This window comes from Drosophila mojavensis, unplaced genomic scaffold (assembly GCF_018153725.1).
Source record: "Drosophila mojavensis isolate 15081-1352.22 unplaced genomic scaffold, ASM1815372v1 contig_16, whole genome shotgun sequence".
Lineage (NCBI taxonomy): Eukaryota > Metazoa > Arthropoda > Insecta > Diptera > Drosophilidae > Drosophila > Drosophila mojavensis.
Genome location: NW_025318693.1, coordinates 8,534,500 through 8,559,445, shown reverse-complemented (window position 1 = coordinate 8,559,445; position 24,946 = coordinate 8,534,500). Strand labels below are relative to the sequence as shown.

The 24,946-nt window shown below is 35.6% G+C and overlaps 2 protein-coding genes across 4 annotated transcripts in view; one reads left to right on the top strand and one right to left on the bottom strand.

Moving 5' to 3' along the window:
* LOC6572985 (headcase protein) overlaps positions 1 to 24,946 on the bottom strand; it is a 108,207-nt gene that overhangs the window by 46,108 nt on the left and 37,153 nt on the right. For all 3 annotated transcript variants that reach the window (XM_001999051.4, XM_044007488.1, XM_044007487.1), the window contains exon 2: positions 15,791 to 15,887. In XM_001999051.4, coding sequence (XP_001999087.3) covers positions 15,791 to 15,887 — 97 coding nt within the window. The remainder of the gene's footprint in view (positions 1 to 15,790; positions 15,888 to 24,946) is intronic.
* LOC116804135 lies at positions 20,618 to 22,858 on the top strand. Its single transcript, XM_032730326.2, has 4 exons — positions 20,618 to 21,697; positions 21,759 to 21,850; positions 21,909 to 22,044; positions 22,106 to 22,858. Exons 1-4 carry the CDS (start codon positions 21,589 to 21,591, stop codon positions 22,198 to 22,200), a joined length of 432 nt encoding a protein of 143 aa, XP_032586217.1. The 5' UTR covers positions 20,618 to 21,588; the 3' UTR covers positions 22,201 to 22,858.

Here is a 24,946-nt window from a genome sequence, read left to right as displayed (position 1 = left end):
AAAAAGTTTACAAAAGACTAAGTAGAAGTAAGTGTGCATGTGTGTGTGTGTGTGCGTGGACAGTGGGGCGTTGCTATGGCACGTCATTAGCTGAGGACATTAGTCATGGGTAAATTTTAGGGGTTTGGTGTCGGCGTCAACAACTTTCTCGATTTGCGGGCCACAGCAAGACGAAGTCGAACACGTGGAAAAAAAGCTGGAAATATCTGTGAGTGGCAGAGAGGCACGCGTGGCGCCTCCAGAACAAAACGCAGGCATGCAGCAAATGTATCTATACGGCTGCAAAGGACATTAAACCCAAGCAAATTAGAGATAGAGAGAGCGAAAGAGAGAGAGAGAGAGAGAGAGAGCGTAAGCAAAGCGCAGGCGCCTACAATTGGGAGCCTAAAAAGAGCTTTCATTAAAGCCAGGCCGGCCGGCATTTACTCGTGGCCATGGCCGTGACAATGAGCCGCCGCCGAGCCACAGAGCCAGGCCCATGGCCATGGCCGTGAAAGCCCAGACCAGCCCAACCCACGGCGGCCCACCACCGCCCCCTTTTGGGATAGGCGCATGTCCTTGCACTTGGCCTTTTGCGTAGGCGCTCAACTTTCGACTGTGCGAAAGCATGCTGCCTTTTTATGTTTATGTTGCGTAGGGAATATTTTTGGTTGCGTAAAATGTTAATAAACTTCTGAGTGTGTGTGTGTATGTGTGTTGGGTCTTAGGGAATGCTTCTGTGTGTATATGTGTGTGTGTTGTCGAGTGCTTTGACCTTGCGACGCGCTGCTCCGCCGGGAGGCATTTCGCAAATGTGCGGCACGCAGACTTTTGGCTACCCCACGAAATCTGTCTGACGCACTTATATATTATTTAAACGAAGGACAAATGTTTCTCTCTCTCGATGTATATATATAAGCGTGGGAAAAAAGCTGCAAAGGAGGCAGGAAGCGGGAGGCGTGTGTGTGTGTGTGTGTGTGTCTGTGGCAACGGCAGCCAGGACATTGGAGCATTAGGGAACTGAGCTTTAAGTGCGCCTTTTATGGCATTTCGTTAGCCTAGACACAATTTAATATAAAGGTGTCTGAACTTGTAATAAATAGCTGGCAATCTAAGCTGGCTGTCTGGCAGGAGGCGGGAAACAGTGCGTGCTGCGAGCAGGAGGCAGGCAGCCACATCCAGGGCAATAAAAGACGCGATTTTTTCTTTTACACTGTTTCGCTTTCTTCATTTTATTGCTTTAAGCATATTTAAATTTGTATGTTTGGGTTCGAGAGGCTTTGTCATAAAATTGATTGGCTTTTTATAAATTCTGGTTTTTAGTCTGGGCAAATATTTTGAATTTTCTTTTCTTTTCTTCTTTTTTTAGTTCTTTGGGCGGGCAGCAGGTGCTGGCGCCAGGTCAGTGGATGACCGACCACGGTCAATGCACAGTGGGGCAGCTGCTGTTTTAAATATGCATGCAAAGTTTTAGTTATTTTCTTCATTCCTTTTCACATCTAATTGGCAACTTTGTAGACGGCAGCTGCAGCAGCCAAAGAAACGACAGAAAGCAAGCAGAATGAGAAAAAATAGAGAGAGAGAAAGAGAGAGAGCACGAACGACCTCATCCTTGAGCATATTGCCTCATAATGACCATAAAAATAAAATGTGCTTCAAGCGCATTATATAGCGCCAGCCTGTTGGCCATCTCTTCCTCTCTCTCTCTCTCTCTCTTTATCTCCTTCTCTCACTCCGTCTGTCTGTCTGTCTAATGGCGCCAACTTGTTCCCTCTTACATTTTATGGCCAGAAATTGGTAATTTTGTGCATCGATGGCAGACGATGGCAGGATACGCTAGCTAGATGGAACGCGGGGCCAAAAGGCGACGCATACAAATTGTCCATAAAAGACATTGGATCAAAGCAGTTTTCTATTATCGTTGGATTATGCGACATAAGGAAGATCAACCAGCCATGGGTGTGAAAGTGTGTAAATTTGTGTATGTGTGTGTGTGTGCAGTGTGTGCTGTGTGTGATGTCTTGTGTTGATTAGAAGCTGCTGAGCTGCTGTTACAGTCGATTAGATGCACATTGTGTGCGGGTTACTTTTAAAGAACAACTCTCTAGCTCTCTCTTTCTCTCGCACTCTCTGCCTCTGTCTCTGTCTCTGTCTCTCTAATCCTAAGCAAAGGCAAATTTGATGAGTTGCACTTGCCAATATTAAAAAAAACCTCTTTTGGGACAAAGTGGCACATAAAATTAGTGAAACAGACTGCAAAAACGATTGCAACTAATATGATTGCATTTAAGATTAGCTAAAGTAGAAATTCAATGCTCGTATTGATGAAATTAACTTGATTTTAATGCAACGTCTAATATTTGCAAGGCAAGGCTTCTCATGGGATAACATTTTTCCTCGACAACTTTTCTCTTTATAATAAAAATATTTAATGTTCTCAACTTTCTGAATTAATTATTTTTGTATTTTTATCTTTATTTCTTTATATTGACGTTTGTTTACTTATTATTATTCATTATTATTCATACATAAATATTTATTTTTATTTATTTTTTATTTATTTATTTTTTTTTTTATGTTTTTAAATCATTGCATTTTTTAAAAATATATATATATATATATATATATATATATATATATATATTTTTTTTATATATTTATATTTTTTTTTTATATATATATTTTTTTTTTTTTAATAATTTTATATCGTTTTGCACTTACACATATATTTTACTTATTTCATTTTTGTCTTTTATTTATAACATTAATATATTGTTTCATAATATTTCATTTCCTCATATTATATTCCCGTTCTATGGTTTCCCAGCTCTTAAAATTTCAGTCTTTCTTTCAATTACATTTTTATTGCAGCCCTCAATTCCCTTTTATAATTGCTTCCAATTAAATTAAATTATTCAGTCTATTGTCTCAGCCCTAAAAAAAAAAAAAAAAAAAAAAATCCAGCATGGCGCTTAATGCTTTTATTGCACATCTCAAGTGCCATGCCCTCGACGCCTCAGATTCGCTGTGCTGCTTATTTAAAGATACACTCGAGCTTATATTTATGACTCTCATATTTTGCGAATGGCATTTCATTTTTATGATAAATGATTGGCTGTAATTAAAGTGGCCCTCGCTGCTTTGCGGCTTTTTTTTTTTTTTTTTTGGTTCGTGTTTTTGGCCCTGCAGGAATATGCAAGCCAGAGCTGTGGCATGTCCTGGCATGTCCTGGCGCATTGACCTCAAGCACAGGACGTAGAGAAACGGAAACTGAGCAAAAGTTAATAATGTGCAGCAGGCGTTGGCGCAGTTTTCCTTTCTTTCTTTATTATTATTTTTTTTTTTACCTTGTTTTCTTTTTTTTTTTTTGTGTTTCAATGACTGGCAGCCTGTTCAGTGTTGTTCTGTTCGGTTCCTCCGGCTGAATGACTTCGCTGAGTGGATGACTGGCGGCTGTTTCCTGCCAGCCAACCATCCAGCCAGCTGCAAGTGAGCGCCAAAATAACAGAGTATATAAAATACACATACAGAAATAACATGAATGAACAGGAAGTGCATGACTAGGAAATACCCTGGAGGCGGTGTTGTATGCCTAGCTGTTTGATAAACGGGCGAAACATAGCTATCGTCTAGAATACCTCTCCTCTTGCTCTTTATCAATATATCTTCACCTTTTTCAGTTACTCATCTTCATCTGCCTTTTACCTGAATCTGCTAACAACTAATCTTCTCTCTTTGAGCCGGCCTACAGGGTATAACGTAAATAAATTGCAAATTGCACCGGACCTGTGAACAAGTGAACATACATATATAGATATATACATACACACCTATGCACATATGCTCTACAGCATACAACTGCTCGTAAGGACATCTACTGTAGCATAGCATTACACTGCGCTACAAAATGCACGCTCTAATTGTGATTTTATGGCTTTGTTTATGCTAAGGCGAGCCAGCTCAGAGTAGCGAATGAAAAATTACTTTTAATTTTATGTAAACTCTACAAATTAAGCAATTTATTTTCATTAACGCAAATAAAGGCGACCCGCACAAAACTTGCAAATAAAATAAGCGAAATAAAGAGAGCAGACCAAAAAAAATAAATATTTATATAAATATATATATTTATATGATTTCGACGCCCTCAAGCGTAGCGCCCACACACACACACACTCACACACAGTCTCACACAGAGAACTGTGCTAAATATGAGAAGAAAACAAGTAAGAAGGCTCCAGTCGAGACTGCTCGACTAGGAGATACCCTGAACCCTCCAAGCTGATATTCTAATCAGTCTGGACTTCTTTTATGCACACATACATACACATGCACTTATAAGCACGTGCTCTGCTGACTGCGCAGTTAGCAGCGACTGCGCTTGGGCTGCGCTGCAATGTGGGCAATATTATGAGAATTTATTTGTTGAATAATTTCTTTTGTAGACATACGATCTTAATGAAACTTTCAGAGCGAAATTATATGGTTAAAATATGTGTACATTCCAAAGCACAAGTCTCTAGTACTTGAAATGCGTTTTTTACAAATTGGGGGAGAAGGGGGCGTGGTATCCAAAATCTGTAAATTACAAAATCTTTGTATCCATTAACTTTATATACAACCCAAATTTGAAGTCTCCAGGTCTAAAAGTGTTAAAATTATGCTGAAAAAACCAAGTCGATTTTTCGATTATTCTCGATAAAAAAGTTATCGGACGAGTTATCGAAAAAATAAGGCAAACTTGTACTGCCTATGGTATACACGAGTATGCATGCCAAATTTCAGCTCTCTAGCTCTTATATCTTCTGAGATCCTTTTGCTCATACGGACGGACGGACGGACGGACGGACAGACGGACAGGGCTATATCGACTCAGCTCGTCGTCCTGATCAAGAATATATATACTTTATGGGGTCTGCGATGATTCCTTCTGCCTGTTACATACTTTTCACAAAACCATTATACCCTGATTTCCCATTTTCAATGGGTTCAGGGTATAAAAAATATTGTGAATTCGCATGAATATTACAGCAGCAGCGTCTTGGCCATATGTTGACAACAAAACAGCCGCAATTAAAAAAGAAAATGTTGTAAGTGGCCAAAGAAGAAAAGAAGAAAACATAACATGCAACGGCAATAACAATAAAAGCAATTATAACAACAACAAATAAGACAAAAACCGAAAATAAATCAAAGTCAAGTGAACAACGCAAACATCAAAATTAAATGTGCCACTTAAATGTGCCACATATAAGAGTCGAGGCGAGGCGAGGCGAATCGAGTCGAGTCGAGTTGAGCTGCCAATGGAACTTGCCTTGAATCGAAAATTATTTGCACATTAATCAGATTTATTGTCCACAGCGCCAGCCTAAATACTTATGCGAATAGAGTTCTCTAATAGACATCTGGGGGCGAGACAATGCCAACTACAACAGCAACAACAACAACAATAGCAACAACAAGAACAACAAACTACAATTCTCGTAGCGCTGGTCTCGTTGTTAGGTGTCTCGAGACGCGCTTTTGAGGGTGGCTAATGACTGTGTCGACTTCAGCGTCTACAGTCTGGGATTATGTCATCGACGGCATTTGGTTTTAATTAAAATGTTCGCCAAAAACTGAAATGCAATCGGTGGCGCACATAAATCTTCAAGCTGTCATTGCAAATTATAGCAACGATTAAAACAATTTTCAACAAACTAACGCATCAAGTGCACACAGCTCATTGAATTGGTTGAGAAATGAAGTTGATGTGAGAAAAGATGATGGGAAATACTCTTTCTGAGAAATGGATAATAACTATGTAGATAAGATCAAAATTAAAGTGTAATTCAGATTTTAGAATAATGTATCCATATATGATAAAGTTTCAAAGAAAAGTGCTATCGATTAGATTAAATTTATCGATAACATTATTGTGTTAATACAGGCAAAACTAACTATAATAGAACATTTATCGAAGAAATTTAAATAAAAAATTGAACCAAGTATCGATTATACTCGATATTTAGATAACTGGATTAAAATTTCTTCTCTATTTGCTTAAATCTTCATATCGTAACTGAGTTACTTGAAATCTAAAAACTCATAAAATACATCGATGTATATACTAAAATAAACATATACATATATATACGTCACATACATACACCTTAAGAAAATAAAAACATTTTACAGAGCTCGATTACGAAATAAAAAGTGTTTTAGAATAGATTATCGTTAATTGACCGCAGCACAATTAATTAATAATCTAATCAACACACACATTATATACCTTTTTTCCGCAATTAAGTAGATTTGTTTTCCCAAGAAAAATGTGCCCACAATATAAAGCTTCAACAAATACAAGTATTCCCCACATGTGTTTCTGGTGGCAAATGGGGCTTGTCTTGAGTGAGCTGCTGCACATTGGGTCATTAGCGGCACAAAGGCAGTTTGATCGTCACAGAGAGCACTTGGGAGCGCTGTCAGATGCTTGACACACGGCCGATGCGACTGAAGCGTCAACGTCATCATCATCATCATTATTGTCCACATGATCATTAGTAACATCATTATTGCTCATCAGGCGGGCGCAATGGAAGCAAACTTACAGCGGACATTATGTCAGTCAGCTGTCATACAACGAGTCTCAGACTGAGGCTAAATTCGAGTCTGGCTTCAATTGCAGCAGCCAAGCGACAACAACAACAACACCAACAAAATGTGAAAACAATAAACACATGAAATTGTTTGCCGTAAAGTTTGTTGACTTGTGTCGCCGCTCGAGTTGCCAGCAAACAGCGAAAAATATGAGAAAAGAAGAAGAAGATGAAGCGAAAAGCTTTTCGTAAATTTTAAACAAATTATAATATAAATATGAATGCGAATGCATAAACAATAAACCATCACAAAATGGTAATAACTTAAAGGACAGACGACACTTTAATTGTTATTGCCACAATTCACGTTTCAGCCCGATTCACACAAACGCACTTGCCCCCTATCCCCGCCTGCTATCAAAACGCAGCCAATTTCACTTGCAGCCAAATGAAGCGTTAACTTGAAAAATTGCAAACCGTTGCGGTTCACTGCAATTGCAGCAACCAGCTGCTGCTACTGCTGCCGGCAAACAATGCAACAATAAATACACTCGTCTGTCGGGCCGAACCCTAAATTCAATTAACTTTTGCGCCCAATGCAATAAACTAAATAACTTCAAAATTGTACATTTATTTTGAAAGTTTTTTAAATGAGCAAGAAAGTTGTTGAGTTAAAACATTTCAAGTATTTCCAGGCACCACTTTCGATACTATTTTTAAATTTCGATAATTACCTTCGTGAAACGATGAGTTGTTAATTTAACACGCAGCAGGAGGCATGAGATAACTGCCATATTATTTTCATGAGATCAATATAAAGCATATGTGGTTTTAGCATATCTCGATCTAGATCTTGTAAGGTACGCTTTGAATATCTTCTCATAGATATTCTTCTAAAATCGATAAGTAGCGTATATCTAATTCGAGAACTTGTATATTTTCATAAGATCGTCTCACAATATTCACAAGAATTTTGGGTACATACTTATATAATTTGTTGTTGAATGCCAAAAGCTTCTCAGTTATTTCCATGTCTAATGACCAATAGAAAAGCCACATAAAACAATGCTTGGGTTTTGTTTGTATCGATAGATGTCATACATGCATACATATATTATAGAGCACATTAAATTGATATAAAAACATAAAACAAAAATAAAAATTGCCAGACGAGGTTTTAATTTTTATTGCTGTTTGGGCTTGGGTGTGGAAACGTCTCGCAGCTTTAGAGTGCTTGAAGCTTGAGCCGAGACGGTGGTAGATATAGAAATACTTAAACAGATTGCAATTGAGCAGGAATAAATATGTATAAATATTTTATAGCTTATTTTTTATTCATTGCTTTTTTTTTTTTTTTTTTTAATTTGAATTTTTATGTATTGTTGTTGGGGGGGATTGTAAACAAATGCTTAATTGTTGATGGTGGCAATGCAAATGACGTTTCACGCTTAACGTGTGGGCAGACATTGAAGAGCTTTTGTTATTATTTTGTTATTGTTGTTGCTGTGATTTTTGTTTTTAGGTTAAACAAGTACATTGTTATGTGCGCGTGTGTGTGTGTGTGACACGCTCGTTAACATCAAAAGTCAATGCATTTTTAATTTGTTTAATGCGTCGCTCGACGCATTTGTCGTTACAATTAGCACATACGAAAGCTACCTCAACAGCACACACACATACACATACTCAGGTGTGTGTGCGCTAATATTCATATGTAATGCATGGGCCAGGCCAACTGACAGACAGCCTGTGGCAAGAAAAATTTGACATTTTGTAAATGTGCAAAGCCCAAAAGTTCAACAACATTTCAATGTCATATCAGCACACGTTCCATCCCTCTCTCACTCTCTCTCTGTATAAGTGTGTATGTGTGTGTGCGCCGACATTATCCTTGCGCCTGTCTGTTGTAGGCACAATCAGCCAAAAAAAAAAAGGGACACCTAACGAAACTGGCAGCAGCCTACAACAACAACAAAAGCATTTTGATGAGAAAATTGAAATTAAATTTTCCTCTCGAATGCCATTCAAAAAAGCATGCTAAAGGACATAAGCCGTACATTGAACTGCCCACAAATACACAAAATGTTTGGTTTACGCTTAATAGAAGTACAAGCAGCGCTCAATGGGTATACGTGAGAGAATGTGTTAATATGTGTGCGTGAGTGTAGGTTTTGCGGGCGCTTTGGGCTAATTTTAATTAAGCAGCAGAAACCAGGCACAAACAATGCCAAGTCTCAGCTGGCACGTCTTAAGACACTGCCGTTTGATTGTGTGAGCCTTGAGTGTGGCTGCGAGTTTAAGGATACAAAACAACAGCAGCATAATTATTCATTTTGCCACACAAACGTCTTGTGGCAGCCACTTAAGCCTTAAGTCTTGTGCATATGATTGCCAGCAATTTGCGCGAGAGATGCAAAAATTGAAATAAATGACAATGTGAGAGCTTGATAAGAAGAGATATATAAAGATGTATATACATATATATGTATATGTATATGTGCAGACATGTATATATGTTTATAAATTTGTGCATGCTTTCTGTTAATCTGTCTGTCAGACGTTGCAACAGCAAATGCTGGCAACATGCTGCCATGACAATGACTGCGACTACAACTTATCAATGATGCCTCCGCTGCTGCTGGCGCCGTCTGCTGCAGGGCATGTCTACCACAATGCACATCAAATGTTTAAATGACAACAACAACTTACAACCTGTAACAATGTTGCTGCTTTGCTGCGTTGCGGCGGCGACGGCGACAGTTACAATAAATGTCATGTTAAAGCCAGTCAAGCACAACAACAACAGCAACAAAAGCAACAACAACAACAACAACAATAGCAACAACGTCCATCACTTACAGCTGACAGAGAGCTACTACCAAAACTCCGGCGTAGTCTACAGACTCCGCCAGCCACCAGACACCAGACGCCACTCAACACTCCAAAAATACGTAGCAAACATGGCCCAAAGCACAATTTACCTGTATGTGTGTATGTGTGTATGGGGGCGTGGCCAGAGTAGAACTTTTGCATAAATTGAGGCACTTTAAATAAACCAAAAAAATATGCCACATTATAATAAACTAAATATGCTCGACTAGCACATGCCCTCTAAGCTCTTGGCTCAACTGGCTTCGATAGCAAATCAAGGCTATTAAAGTGAATTCCGCTACACATCAAGCAAACGTTCACACCTGATGAATTATACTATATCATAAAACTGCCACAAATTCTGAGCACCCTTTCGAGCTTTTAAGGAAACAGGGTATAAAACTTCCAAATAGCAAAGCGTAGTCAAAAATGTCTGTCAAAAGCAACGATGAGTGATTCGGGCCATAAACTATATGGTGCATGGAAATGAACTACACAAGAGAATACACACACACACACATGTGAGTGTACACACTCACTGATAGCTGTTGCTATGCTATGCAGCATGCATAAATATATTATATTTGGTTGGGCAATTTTTCGTTTGCCTTTTGAAGAGTTCAAAATTGCATAAATTATTCTCGGACTGGCGCCTACGAGACGCATTTCATGTGGCACGTTGCACAAACGCCTATGCAGGCAGGCAGGCCGCCAGGCAGGCAAGCACACAAATATTTTTTGGGTTCAGGCCAGACCAACAAAATGGCTGGCAGCGGAAAGGGCATCAAGAATTAAAAAAAAAAAAAAAAAAAAAAATACACAAAAGTGCAGCTATCAATCTTCAGAGTGTCAACACTTCCTTCCAAGAGTGTCAACTGACGTGCAACAAAAAACTATTCGGAATGTTTTCCATACCCGCTCATGAAGTGAGAAAAAGTATATTGGTTTTATGCAATGCGTTCGGAAGAGAATTATTATTTGTTAATCTTTTATCTCTCACTCAATTCTCTAGAGATAAGGAATACTTAGTATGCCTCATCTTAAATAAGGTAAGTATTAATCATTCTTCACTTCATCAGCTTCAACTATTGCTTGAAACGGAAATGCTCTAAGAGAAAAACCTTGCAGCTGACATCAATGACCTCTAAAAACTTACACACTCATAAATTTTCAATTTTTTTACACACATACCATTTATACACTCTCAAAAAATATACGTAAAAATTAAAAACTTTTTGAATAGCTAGCAAATGTCTGTGCAAATATTTGCGTATCGTATTTATCTATATGCATATTCCAAATTTCAGCTCCAATTCACGACATCTGCGCGCTATAATAGCCAGATGAACGTCGTGCTCATCAATCATTTAAACAACAACAAAAACAACAGCAACAAGAACGAACTTATTTTCTTGTTTAAAGTTCGCTTTTTACCAGACTTTTTTCGCAAGCAAAGACAAAGATTGATTGGCAGACTAAACATCGCAATCGCAATCGAAATCGAAATAAACGAGCGCCATATAGTATAAGAATACCCTTACTGTATTTGAGAGCAATTCGCTTTAGTTAGTAGTAAATTAAGTTCTAACATATTGATACGTATTTGAACGTCATGAGAAAGGAATGCAACTGAATGATTATGAATTAATTTAAAAAAAAAAATAAATTGAAAAAAATATATATTTTATGTATATAATATAAAATATGAAAAATAAAAAATAATGAATTTATGAAATTTGAACAAAAAATCTATATATAATGATAAATATTTTTTACACATACTTAATTCAAAAAATTTTACTTTATGCAATTAATTTTGACTGGAAGCTCTACACAAATATTTTTCCATAATCTAATACACTCGTCATCAATTTGATACCGTGGAGTAGAAGAGCACGCAACAATCACGCAATTTTCCACGCTCAATCATTAATGTGGGACCTCACCCCATAAACGAAACAAGAATGGAAAAGTAAAGGGTATCGCCGACAGAGAACAGCAACAACAATTAGCAGATGTGCCAACAACAATGTGAAGCGTAATAAATGACGAAACAAGTTGACTTAAGTCGTAATGAAAACACGCTAGAAACTACCCGGAACATTTTCCTAACTTGGGTATTCTTTTTTTTTTTTTTTTCATTTCTCATTTTATTTGGTAATTATAATTATAGCTGATTAAAAGCTGAGACGAGAGTTCGTTGAGGGGTAATAAAAATGTTGACAGCTGACGGAACGAGTTGATCCCGCGAAAGGGACCCGCGGGCCAGTCAGTGATATGCGCTGATTAAAAAATCAGCGATGCGGCTTACAAACAACCCTTTTGGGAATCAACTGCTGCCAATTGCTCAATGATTAACAAGTTGACTTGTGTTAATTATTAGAGAACCAGTTTTCTTCTCCAATTTTGATAACTTAATCCTTTGAGCAAACAATGTTCAGGCGCTGCGCCATCGGCAATCTGTACAAAATGCCAAAAGCTATTCGGGCACAAAACTAAAAAAAAATTCTTCAGTTTTTATCATTTTAAAAAAGTTACGTCCCGCCATATTCGCAGTTTGCAATTCCAAACTAAAACTTGGCTCTCAACTGGCTCGCCTCGAATAGAAAAACTTTTCTAGCTCTTGAAATTGCAGCACCAAGCTACCAACTAATATGATGAGCACAAAGTTGAGTTGCTTTAACCAGCAAACGAAAAAAACAACTTTTGGTTTGGACATCCTTTGCTGTGAGGCAAATCCTAGACAGTTAGTCATGGCAAGGTTTATACAAATTTAATACGCCAACGCTTCAGAATCAGTTTGGGGTTTTGGTTTGGTTTCGTCTCGCTTCGGTTTGGTTTGGTTTCGTTTAGTCTGGGCGATTGCATGGCATTTTGAATGGCATTAAATATTTATAAATTCAATACAAAATGCAATTTCAAATGCATGCCAAGCGGCAGACTGCCAAAATAGAGAAAGAGATGGACAAGGAGGGAGAGAGTTGGAGATATAAGACACGCACATATACAAATACAACGAGAGAGCGAGAGAAAGAGTGAAAAAAAATTGAATTGTAAAGTTTTGAAGCAGACAAAAGCTGGCACCAAGCTGGGCGCAGATGGGCTACATAAGTTGGCTAGGGATTCAGCAGCTATAGATGTAGATACAGATACAGATACAGTTATAGCTGCAGCGACAGGTAGCCACAAACATTTTGCTATTGTAATGCACGGTGTTTCCCTTCACCCGCTCAAACTCCTGCCCATAGCCTTTTCGCATTATCTACTCGGCAATTGCTATTGTGTCCTGCGAGAGTGTATATACATATGTATGTATGTTTGTATATCTGTCATAAAATATTGAACACGAACTCTCACAGCTTCAGATTTTCTATTTATGTATTTTTCACGACTGCGTCTACAGCTTCAGCTAATTGCTACTCGAACAACTTGTGCGGTCTGCTCAATGGTGTACAGTTCAATATCCGCTCTCGCATAACTATTATCAGCAATAATAAATAATAACAATAATATTAATAATGAAAAAAAAAAAAAACCGCAGCATATCCAAAACACTATGCAACTTAAAATTGCTTGCCTCATTCCTTTAGCATTGGCTCGCTGCTCCGCAACGCACACACATAAAATACGCCGACATTGCACTATGGGGAATTTTGCCGTTTTTCGGGTATTTAGTCATTTTTGCGAAGTATGAAAATTTATAATTTTTTTATGTTAACATCTTAATAAAACTCCAAACTTTAAGGTACTGTACCCAAAATGTTGAATAACAGTCCACTGTTAAGCCTAACAGCTGTTAAAGTCAGCTGTTATCTTCGAAAAGCATTTGCCTTCAGCTTACAATTTGTGTTAGCCGATTTTCAAATCATCGTTATTCAATGACCAGACATTATTTTTGAGAAATTTAAAAAGGATATGAATTTTTAGGGCTTCTACTATGCGTTGGCTTAAAAACCAATTGATGTTTGAACTTATTTTAATCATTTATTGTATAATTAGCAAATGTTGTCAAATTTCATTTCTTGTAAATAAAATTAAACTTTGCAAAGACATATAAAACAGCCACCAGGGCGCACCAGTGTAATTCCAATTGCATGTTATAGAGTAATCAATTGGGATCTTAGTGCCTTTGTCTCAATGTGCACTTTTGCGCACAACCGGCGCAAATCAATTTTTAGCAGGTGACTATGAGCTGACCTGTGTGATATTTGGCTCAATGAAAAAGGCAACTCTAACCAAGAAATAGTAATTGTGATTTTGAAACTAAATAAGACTAATATTGATTCAACTTATAAATGATATTAAAAAAGCAAAAGCCGCTTTTTTTGCCAAAATATAAATTACAAATGGAAGAAATGCAGCAGGAACAAAAACTAGCTGACAACTATGAATGACTGCCTATGACAGCAAATGTTTATAAAAATAATTGTTCATTTGAGGCAGATTATGGAAAGTACTGTTCATCCTGTAGGCTTTTTTGTAAGGAAGCGTCTGATTTGCCCAACCAGGTCTATAAATCAGACTAATTTCATCATGCATGAGAGCATGAGAGCAGAATCCATAATTTCGCTGATGGTTTTTAACAATGGATACATCTGATCAGATTATTTCTTCGGCAAATCTTTAGAAAAGAGTTTGAAAGCATAAAGGTCGCTGTCTAATGAAGTTGTACGTATTGTATTATGTAAAGTTGAAGGCACAATTAAATCAGTTGAAGAACCCGAATTTTTTTAGCGGATCAATATTTCTGGCTGATTTGGAACTCGAAACTGAAGAAAACTAATTTCGATTTTATGAAAGTTCGATTGTTTTCAATTAAAATTATTATTTTAAAGTATGAACAAGCAAAATTCTTTAAAAAAAAAAAAAATTTTTAATACAAAATTTTAATAAATTTTTTTTGGGTGGGCGGTGACACGCCCATTTTTCTAAAATATATTTCTGATGGTATACATATTAATAATACAAAAACCGGATCAAAAAATCTGGCTTAGTTTTTAAGTTATTAATTAATACCCGATAATTTGGATTTTTCCCCATAGTGCATTGGCACAAACCGAAAGTGTAAACAGTAATCTAATACACAGTTAGCCACAACGAGAGGATGCCACAAGAGCACAACGAAACACAAATACTCTAACAAAGGCAAAGTCCAAAGTAGAAATTAAAAATGCTTATAGTAAAAATAAATGTTTATAATAAGAAATTATTGTTATTATCAATTAAATTTGAAATTGCATTGAGAGATACACAATCAATATAAAAATAAATTTAATGGCTTTTGAAGCTTACTTGAACTAGTTGACAAGGGAGAGATTGTTTATATACTTAAGGTATTCAATATCATGGCAGGCCAAACTTTTTATATATCTATCGAATATGGGTTGCAACTTGCGGTCCTTTTAGGAGTGTCTAATGTCTAAATTCAATAAATTGCTGTTTGATAAATAATTATATGTATATACTATGTTCTATTCAATTAACCCAACAATTTCAAAATTTTTAGCAGTGCATTCCTTACACATCGTAATATTATATTTAAATATTTCCATTTAAAAGATTTGTCATTCTGTATTGTACATTTTAGCTACAGTCTCTCCCTGACTCACTCTCCAACTGACTCTCCTTCCTCCAATATATTCGATAAGAATACCCAACAAAATTTCACAGTTCTACAACCTCAACTTTTCTTAAATCACTTACTAAATGCTCTATTTCGCTTAGAAAAAATATCGCCCAGCAGTTCAAACAACAAAACTCACATATTTCAGTGCCTTTATGTGACACCTAAAACATATATGAAAACCGAAAACAATAACAAAAGCCAAAAACAACATCAGAAAACTTTGCCAGCAATTTTCTTATACTGCTTTTTCCATAGAATTTGGTCATTTTCTTTTTGCTGGCTGACTGATACAACAACATCTGCAAATTATCTAAACTATTGCGCTATGCAAACAATGCCACAGCAGCAGCAGCAGCTGGCCCCTAACCCATAAGATCCCTAACATAGCCATGGCCTGTCCCAAGACCATATCCAATTGCTAGTTTGCCAAGTCAGGCGATTTCATATACATATATATGATTGTGTGTAACTTCCAAGAACTGAAAGCCCAGCGAATTGAACATTTGTGAATGAATGAATGCAGTATAATCAAGAAATGTGAATAAGTGAGAGAGTAAGCGAGTCAATGAGTGTATAGAAATAGCTAAAGTCAGCTAGAGTTGTAGTTCGTTTAGCTGATTAATGAGTAAAGAGCGCGACTAATTGACTATATTCACTTATTCATTGTAGAATATGTAAATTGTATATGTAATAGATAGAGATAAAGATATAGATATAGGTGTCAATAACTCACCTTAACTTGATAAGAATTTAAACGCGTCTTTGGCAGCAAATTGAATGATGAGAAATCCACGCGACGTGAGAAGATGCCATTGCAACCAGAGGTGGAGCTGTAAATAGAAAGAAAACATAAACAAAATATGATAAGCAAATGCAATTCAGAAAATAAATATAAAGATATGCATAAGATACTTATGAAAGGAATGCACAACTTGCAACATATCCTATAATAAAATAACTTTTTTTTAGCTAGAAGAAAATTTTGCATAAAAAAAAAACAAACTAAATAAGGAAATTTCTTCCCAAGACTTTGTATGCAGATGAGGTTCTTTTAGCAATTGCCTTTTACCTTTTTTATTACACCCATTTCCGCCCACACTGCAGAGTATATTTGCAATAAGCTTATGCTTTGTATATACATATATATATATATATATATATATATATATATATATATATTGTATTATACATTATGACAGCATTTTTCTTACAATATTCTCTCGCATCATAGCAATGCATATCGAATACGTTGGCAGTTGACAGCCAGCGGAAATTGCATGTGCCTTGCTGCACAAAGTGACGTCGCCGTCAGATAAAGATTTCCTTTAGCCTCAAAGCGCACGTAACTACGTTGGCTATGAGAGGCGACAGAGGCACCCCCAATCGCATATCCCAAGTGAAGCTATTCAAAAGCTATATATGTTACATGTAAAATGTTTGGCTTTCATTAAGCTAATACGTGACGATTTCAACTCCAAGATCCGGCCATAGTAAGGCACAATATAACAAATACAAAAACAAGCTGCATTATCTACGCACATGAGTCATAAATTCTAAAATGTAATAAATTTGCCTTTTTACTGTTTTATTTGAATTAGACAAAACGGAAAGTAAGGTAAATATCATAAAAACAAAACAAGTAACTGACAAATTTTAAACAAATAACAGCAAAAACATATTTCAATCGTGCAAAACTGACTGCATCATACTCGCTCATGTTCAGATTGCGGAATATATATTTTATATACAGAGGTGGTCAAAAGTAATTACACACCGAGCTTTTTTCTGCATGCTCAGCTTTAAAAGCTTGTTGTTGTTGTTGTTGTTCGCTGTTTTTGAAAAAAAGCTTTTGTGTCATAAAGCTTATTCTGTGTAGAAGCGATCGGCAAAAAGAAATTGCTAAAATAACGGTACAGGTTCGTAGATATAGCAAAAAGAACAGTTACCTAGAGGTTGTCAAAAGTATTTACACACATTTTTTTTGCGTCATAAGTATTTACACAATGTAAATTTGCCTTTAGTCTTTGATTTGCGTTGATCATGTGCGGTCTTTGACTAAGATCGGAATTCAATTTGTAGTTGAAATTGTAGATGTGCTGTAAAATGGTAAAAACAAAGGAACTATCAGTCGAAACAAGATCCGAGATCGTAACCAAGTTTAAGAGTGGTGTTGGGGCATCGGAGTTGGTAAAGATATTCAAAATATCTAGAAAAACGGTGTATAACTTGGTTAACAAAAGGGATACACTTGGAAATTTGAATAATTTACACCGAAGTGGGCGAAAGCCAGCATTGAACACCAGGGAATGCAGAAGACTTGTCAGCACATTCGTAGAAAACCCCGAGATAAGCCCAGTTAAAGTGTCTGCAGCATCACAACAGATAATTGGTAAACATGTCAGTGATGCTACTATTCGTAGAAGGTTAAAGGATGTTGACATAAACACCTATGTCGTCCGAAAAATCATTGATATCTCGGAAGCAAACAAAGCAAAACGTCTTGCTTTTGCTTTAGAGTACATTGAAAAGCCTTTGGAGTTTTGGTACAACATTTTGTGGACAGATGAGGTTGCATTTCAGTTTCAAGGCTCATTTCGAAAGACTTTTATGCATTTAAGTCGACAAAATAAAAAACTGCAGTGCAGCCTCTTAGCAGGTTTGGAGGTGGCACAGTAATGTTTTGGGGTTGCATGTCGTACTATGGTTTTGGAGATTTTGTGCCAATAGAGGGCACTCTGACCCAATCACGATATTTGCACATATTAAATGACAATGCTTTTACTTCGGCGAACAAACTATTTCCAACAATCGAATGGGTATTGCAGCAAGACAATGCTCCATGCCACAAAGGCTCAATACCCACCAAGTTTTTGGCGGACTTAGATCAAGCAATCCTGCCCTGGCCTGCGCAAAGTCCGGACCTTAACATTATTGAAAATGTTTGGGCTTTAATAAAATCCAAACGGCTATTCAAAAAGGACCGGAAACGGGATGATACCATTCAGGAAGTTACCGGAATATGGTCGGAGCTCACAGTTGACTTCGCCCGATCATTGGTAACATCAATTCCAGCCAGGCTTCAGGCTGTAATTGACGAAAAAGGGGGAATGACAAAATACTAAATTAAATAAATAAACCCTTTATTATGTTCAACAAAAATTAAAAATAAATAACATTAATTAATGCCATTAAAAAATGTTTAAATTTTGTGTAAATACTTATGACGCAAAAAAAATGTGTGTAAATACTTTTGACAACCTCTAGGTAACTGTTCTTTTTGCTATATCTACGAACCTGTACCGTTATTTTAGCAATTTCTTTTTGCCGATCGCTTCTACACAGAATAAGCTTTATGACACAAAAGCTTTTTTTCAAAAACAGCGAACAACAACAACAACAACAAGCTTTTAAAGCTGAGCATGCAGAAAAAAGCTCGGTGTGTAATTACTTTTGACCACCTCTGTATATTCCTGTAATATATATTTTCTATAACACTTTACAAAATCATAATACTCTATTTACCAACTGAACGAGTATAATAAATAAAATAAAATACAAAGCAAATTTTATGCCCAAAGCTGGATTTTTGGCCGCTTTTGTTGTTGCTGTTGGAATTTTGTCTTGTCACGGACTGTTGAAGAATTTTATTGTTTTTGTTGCTGGTGTTTTTTTTTTTTTTTTCGTAAAGCGCAGGCAAATAAAGTTATCAACAATACTCAATAAAACAAAAATAAAAAAATCCACAACGAGGCGAAGCAGAAAATAAACAGAGGGAGAGTATATAAAAGCGAAAAAATAAAGAAAAAGAAATGTCGGGAGCAAAACAAACGAATTTCTTGTTGTGTGTCTCGCTTGACCTTGACATTGAATAGATTAAAATATTATTTCAGTTGTTGAAATTATTTATGCAACAATTTCAAAGTGTTATCTAAACAGCTGGAGAGTGAGTGAGGCAGAGTGTTAGAGAGTGTGTGTGCGAGTGGGTGGGAGTCACCTTCAGCAGCACAGCAACCGCCCCATCTCGCACCCACTGAACTTGAACCCAATATCAGCCAAACGCCCCTTATCGAATTAGCGCAATAACAATTAACGTTTACTATGAGTAGCGACTATTTTTAAACACTCAACTTTAAGTGCTGTAAAACGATTAACGCTATATATGGATAGACCAGTGTGTGTGTGTATAAACATATATGTATTCAACATCTATTTGAATATTAGAAATAGTAAACAACTCGAGCGTGTTACTTTCTTAGTCAACCTGATCGCAATTTGACTCAATTTTAGAATAGTGAATAACATATTGAAGTCTCATTGCTCGCAGCTGAAAATAGAGCTCTATATAGCAATAGTCTAACATCAATATAAAGATAATACAATGTACTTATCTAGAAATACTCAGAGAGCTACAAAGCTTTCTGCGTGTACTTATCTTATATTTGACAAATGTTTAACATCTATATCTCTTATTTATATTTAAACAGCATTTCATACCTCGATTATATAACATACATAAAAAAAAAATTAAGAATGATATTAAAAAAAAAAAAAAAATTGAAATAAACAAGAAATAAGTATAACAGACCGACTGTCTACGTGCCTTCATATCTGCACCGTCCTACCCCGTTGAACATCAAGCTAAAGTATTAGTCATATGCACGCCTATCAACACGAAATTAAACGAAATTGTAATTTATTTTTAAACAATTACACAATTAAGCAAGCACAAGGCGAGTTCACGACGAGGCTTGACAATTACGTCATTAAAACGAGAGAGGGCAGAGAAAGAGATATAGATGAGTAAAAAGAACCTTTTCTACTCGCTCCTCAAAAAGAAAGAGGCTATATGCGTTACGCTAACTGAACCCAAAATTCAAAGCTATTTGTTGTCATAGAAATCTGACATAATAATTTAAAAAAAAATTGTATGAAATATAAAATAAACTATCAACACTATAAATTAATAGAAATATTATAAATATGTTTACCTTATATATTTATTTCTTATTAATTTTAAAAATTGTATGAAATATAAAATAAACTATCAACACTATAAATTAATAGAAATATTATAAATATGTTTACCTTATATATTTATTTCTTATTAATTTTTTTTTTTAAATTAAATTCTTTTTATTGTGTTTTATATATTATATTTTTATATCAATTTTTTTAAAATTTGAATTACAAAAATAAATACATTTCTTAATAACACACTTTAAAAAAAAAATTATTTCTTGCTTCACTGAACCACAAATTATATATTGACTAACATAAATATTTAAACCCAAAAAATAATTGATCTACAGTAATGCCCCTAATGTACTTTTGACCCTCTCAACCTTTTTAGTTGGGCCAACGAAGGGCCACGCCTTTGAACAGAGAGCGTGCGAAATTGTAGCAGACAATCCAAAAAACCAAAAACTTTTTTGTTGCTTAGCTGCTGATATTTTGGCCAATCGAGTTGCCAATGCAGCTGCTCTCGTTACCAAAAATTCATAAATTCGTTTCATCATTTATATTATATATATATATATATATATATATATATTTTATTTTTGTTGCTTGGTTTCTTTAATGTGTTTTATTGTTTATTAATAAAAGCGCGACCGATGTGCATATAGCTAATGAATTTTAATGGCTATGCCTCTCCGGCTTAATTTTCATTTTCAGTTTTCTGTTTCTGTTTCATTTCTTTTTTTTCGGTGCGGCCAGAAGAACGCACGTGCGTCGCTGATTGCCAGTGCTGACTGTTAATTAAAAGCTGTTTGAATGGGTATTTTATTCATTGGAGTATCGCGAAAGGTAAATGGATATACATATAGTATACTTTATATATAGCAAATATACATATACATATATATAGTGTATAAATTTATATCTACTCCATTTAAATGCCAAGCACCCGCAGCGACGACTCCTCCAGCTGAACGAACTGTAATTTATAGAGACGCTCAACGACTTTGTCTTGTCAAATTGGAGTTACTGCCACTCCCCCTAACCGCCGACGCCCCCGCCCACCCGGTATGCATAATCTTTAGCAGCTCATAGAACAAAGCCTAAATTAGAATATTAAACATATAACACAGCAAGCACTACATATACAAGGTTTTTTTTATACCCTAGAACGGCTGGATCTAGAAAAACATGGTATGATGAATTAGCTAAGCTTTATGCCACAAGCAGTATGTATGTAGGCATGTATTCTTGCTCACGATCAGAACAAGTTCGTTTTGGTATTTTTAGACATTCTTATTACTTCTTAATTTCCCACCAGTTCGGAAAAACAATTACTTAGGGTATGTTTTCAACGTTCATTTGCGTCTAGAGCATTTTTACTTGTTTTTTTTTCTGCTATTGTTTGGTTGGTTTTTATTTTTGTGGTTCCGAGCAGCTGACTTTGACCTTGCTGGAAATTCCGTGTAGTACGGCTAAACAACTTGTTGTGTGTATGTATGCCTTAGCCTAGATCAGGGCCTTACAGCTAGGCCATGACTTTTGCATCAAGTGTATTTTATACAGCAAATTAAAATGAAACCCTTAAAGAAATGTTGCTTCTGTGTAGATCTGCGTTGCGGTTCTTTTATCATCTATGTCTTTGAGTTCATGTTATCATTTTACGCCATTTGCCTGGGTCAATGTAAGTTCAAATCAATACAGAGTATAAATGTAAATAAATAATTATTTCATCGTTTAAACAGGGTCTTCTGGAAATAAGTTCTTGATAGTGAGTCGCTTGGGTGGCATGATATATCTGATTGGCAATGTGTTTCTGCTAATGGGCATTATTTATGTAAGATATAATATCAAAAGTTTTCTATTTGATTATCAATATATAACGGTTCATTTAGAAATCGCCAAACTTTCTTTTGGTTTATTTGATATCAAGTGGCATACATCTGGTGATCAGCCTTATATATTTTATTATATTGGCTGCAATATGTAATTTCTGTGTCTATTTAGTTTCCTTCATACTACTTACAATAGGTATGTATGATATCTATTCTATATGTATATCTATATATCTTATATACAACTCTTATGACAGTTTTCAGCGTTTACTTTTGGGCTGTGGTTTATTCATATCGAGACAGATGCAAATGGGAACGTTCAATAAATTATGACGGAGGAGCTAAACATTAGCATATAATTGATAAATATAAATACAAATTATATTATTAAATACATTTTTCAAATTAATAAATTTCAAGTGTATTTAAAAGTCGTCTGACTTGCCTTCAAATCTTTTGTTTTCTTTACATATTATTTTAGCAGCTTTTATATTCGGTGAGTTTGCTGTCTGTTGTTGTTGCTTTACTTCGTTCATATTTTTTGTTCTTCCTATTTTTTCGGCGGAATTACTTTGTTGTTATTGTTGCCATTTGAGCTGTTCTTGTTTGTGTGTGCCTTTTTTTTTTTTTTTTTTTTTTTTTTTTTTTTGCCATAATTTCACACTAATTTGTAAATTTGCTTTTAATGCCAAAAACAAAGAGTCCACACCAACAAAAATGCGATGTTGTCTGTAATTTTCCAAATTTGGAGGTACAAGAAAATCTAACTTAACATTCAATCGAATGAAATGCAAAAACTGAAGTGAAATGAATGCGAAATGAATTGTGTGCAATAAGAACTAAACATTGTTGTTGCTTTTGTTGCTGTTGCTGTTGCATTTGCTTGCAATCACTTCATTCCGTTGCAATTTTCAATCACGTGCTAAGTGCTGCCAGACAAAGCAGACACGAGAGACAATTTGTCTGGTAGTTAAGCATGCAACATCAAGGGGGGCAGGCAGCCTGCCAGCTACAACAACTATAATAGCAACAACAACAACAACAAAAGCTCTATTTCTACTTGGCGATTGCTGCATAATTTCTGTGCTCAAACATCAAAACAAAAGCAAGAGCACAAACAGCAAATGGAACTCGAACATCATCGAGTAGCAGGCAACAACTATGTATTTGCCCTATCACGTACAAATTAAAAATGTGAAATGCTTCAATTTGGTGCAAGCGCAAGGCAAGCTTGCAACACAAATGCAAACACGCACACATACACACAGAGATGTTGACTATAGCTTGCCATAGCAGCAAATGATGCTTCGTGCAACGTGGCGTATGAATATTGTGAGGCATCAAATAGATTGAATTGCCAAGTTTCTGTCAGTTGCTTCCGACATGTGTGTGTGTGTCTAAATGAAAAACACAATGCTTGACTATGAAATACCCTGTATTTAGATATATCTATCGAGTGAGCTACAGGTCTCATATACCTCTCGTATATATCTTTGACTTAGTAAATTGTTTAATTTATGAAAAACAGACTAAACGTGCGACAAAATATGTTTAATATTATGCTTCAAATGGCATTAAAAGATTTCAAACTTGTTGCTTTTTATGCCAAAAACTACTTTTGTAGTTCAAACCTCGCATTGATTGTTCAAAAAACGAGTTTTCGCCTTAGCAAATATAGCATAATAATTAATATAATAATCTTTGATTCAAATATATTTGAATTAGGTCTGTTGTCAGGGCGAAGCGCGTGTGATTTAACAAAATTATTGACAATTCGCTTGCCTCTTCCGTTGTGTCAATGCAAATCAATTCAATATCAATTATAAACTAAATGCCAAAAGAGACCTTAATAGCTACAAGCGCCAATTGCCAAATATTTTTTGGGCAACAAAAATTTGTCATATTATCTGATTTGTTGATAATTTAATTGCAGTTATTGTTGTTGGGCCACACCTAGCCATAAATATCGAAATACATATAAATAAATATCAAATAGTAGCGCGGACGTACACAGTTTTCGTGCAATTGCCGTAACTCACGTTTTTCACATCAATTTTGTGCTCAGAGACACAGAAAAGAAAAACAAAAAAAAACCCAAAACTAAACAAAATCCAAATTTAAATTCAAATTCAATGTGCGCTGACGAGTGTACTGCGACTGCACTGTACGTATTTTATATATATATATATATACATACATATATATATTTGGTTGCAATTGCAATTGCAACTTCCATCCATAGCTGGTTATTGATTGAATTTGCCACTTGGGCTACTTGGTTAGCCACGCCCCGTCAAACATCTATAGACAGCCAGCTAGCCTCGGGCTTGAACTTTACGAAGCGTATACATACACACACACACACACACACATTAGACCGCTGTAGCATTAGCTACCTGCCAATTTGTTGCCTCCGGGAAAGCCAAAAAGCAAAGAAAAAACTGCTAAAACTGAATCATTGCGATTGCGAGGTAGCGAATTATTGCATTGCATATTCCAAATGGCAAAGTTGAAGCCACAAGCCAAAAAACACAAAAAATCCAACTAAACAGAAAATAACGAAAATTATCTCTAATTGACTTTTTACTTTCATTTTGCTTACAATTCTTCTCCATTGAAAGTCAAATTTGTAAAAATAAAGGGCAAAGGGTGAAGCACTATAAATATGTATGTAATAGAAAATAAAATATATACTGTCAGTAAATTGTAATGAAAAATTAAAGAAATAATGAAAAGTAGCCTAACATTTGCCTAAGTAATATTTACGAGAAACAATGGCAGGTGAATGACTTGTTTGAAAAATCATTTTAAGCACATTTTCAGTTTTCGAGGAAGCTGCAGGAAACTTCCACAAATTCAATATTAATGAAAAACAAATTTATATACAAGCTAACAAAAATAGCTATATGACAGTTGAAAATATCAAAAAGTCTCTTATCATTTGATATTATATTTGACTTTCATTTCACAGACACAAATCACTTTTCAGCTGATTATTGTGTGGGTCCAGTGTGTCTGAGGAGGAGCGCTTGAAACATATTCACAGCTTCTGCGAATATGGGCAATTTATAAAGATTATGTCAAATGTGAATTATTAT

Excerpts from the sequence above, each read along its gene's own strand:
- LOC116804135 (XM_032730326.2), top strand. The coding sequence starts at position 21,589 with ATGAAACCCTTAAAGAAATGTTGCTTCTGTGTAGATCTGCGTTGCGGT. Across the intron at positions 21,698-21,758 it reads CGCCATTTGCCTGGGTCAAT|GGTCTTCTGGAAATAAGTTC; the intron begins GTAAGTTCAAAT and ends TCGTTTAAACAG. Across the intron at positions 22,045-22,105 it reads CTTCATACTACTTACAATAG|TTTTCAGCGTTTACTTTTGG; the intron begins GTATGTATGATA and ends CTCTTATGACAG.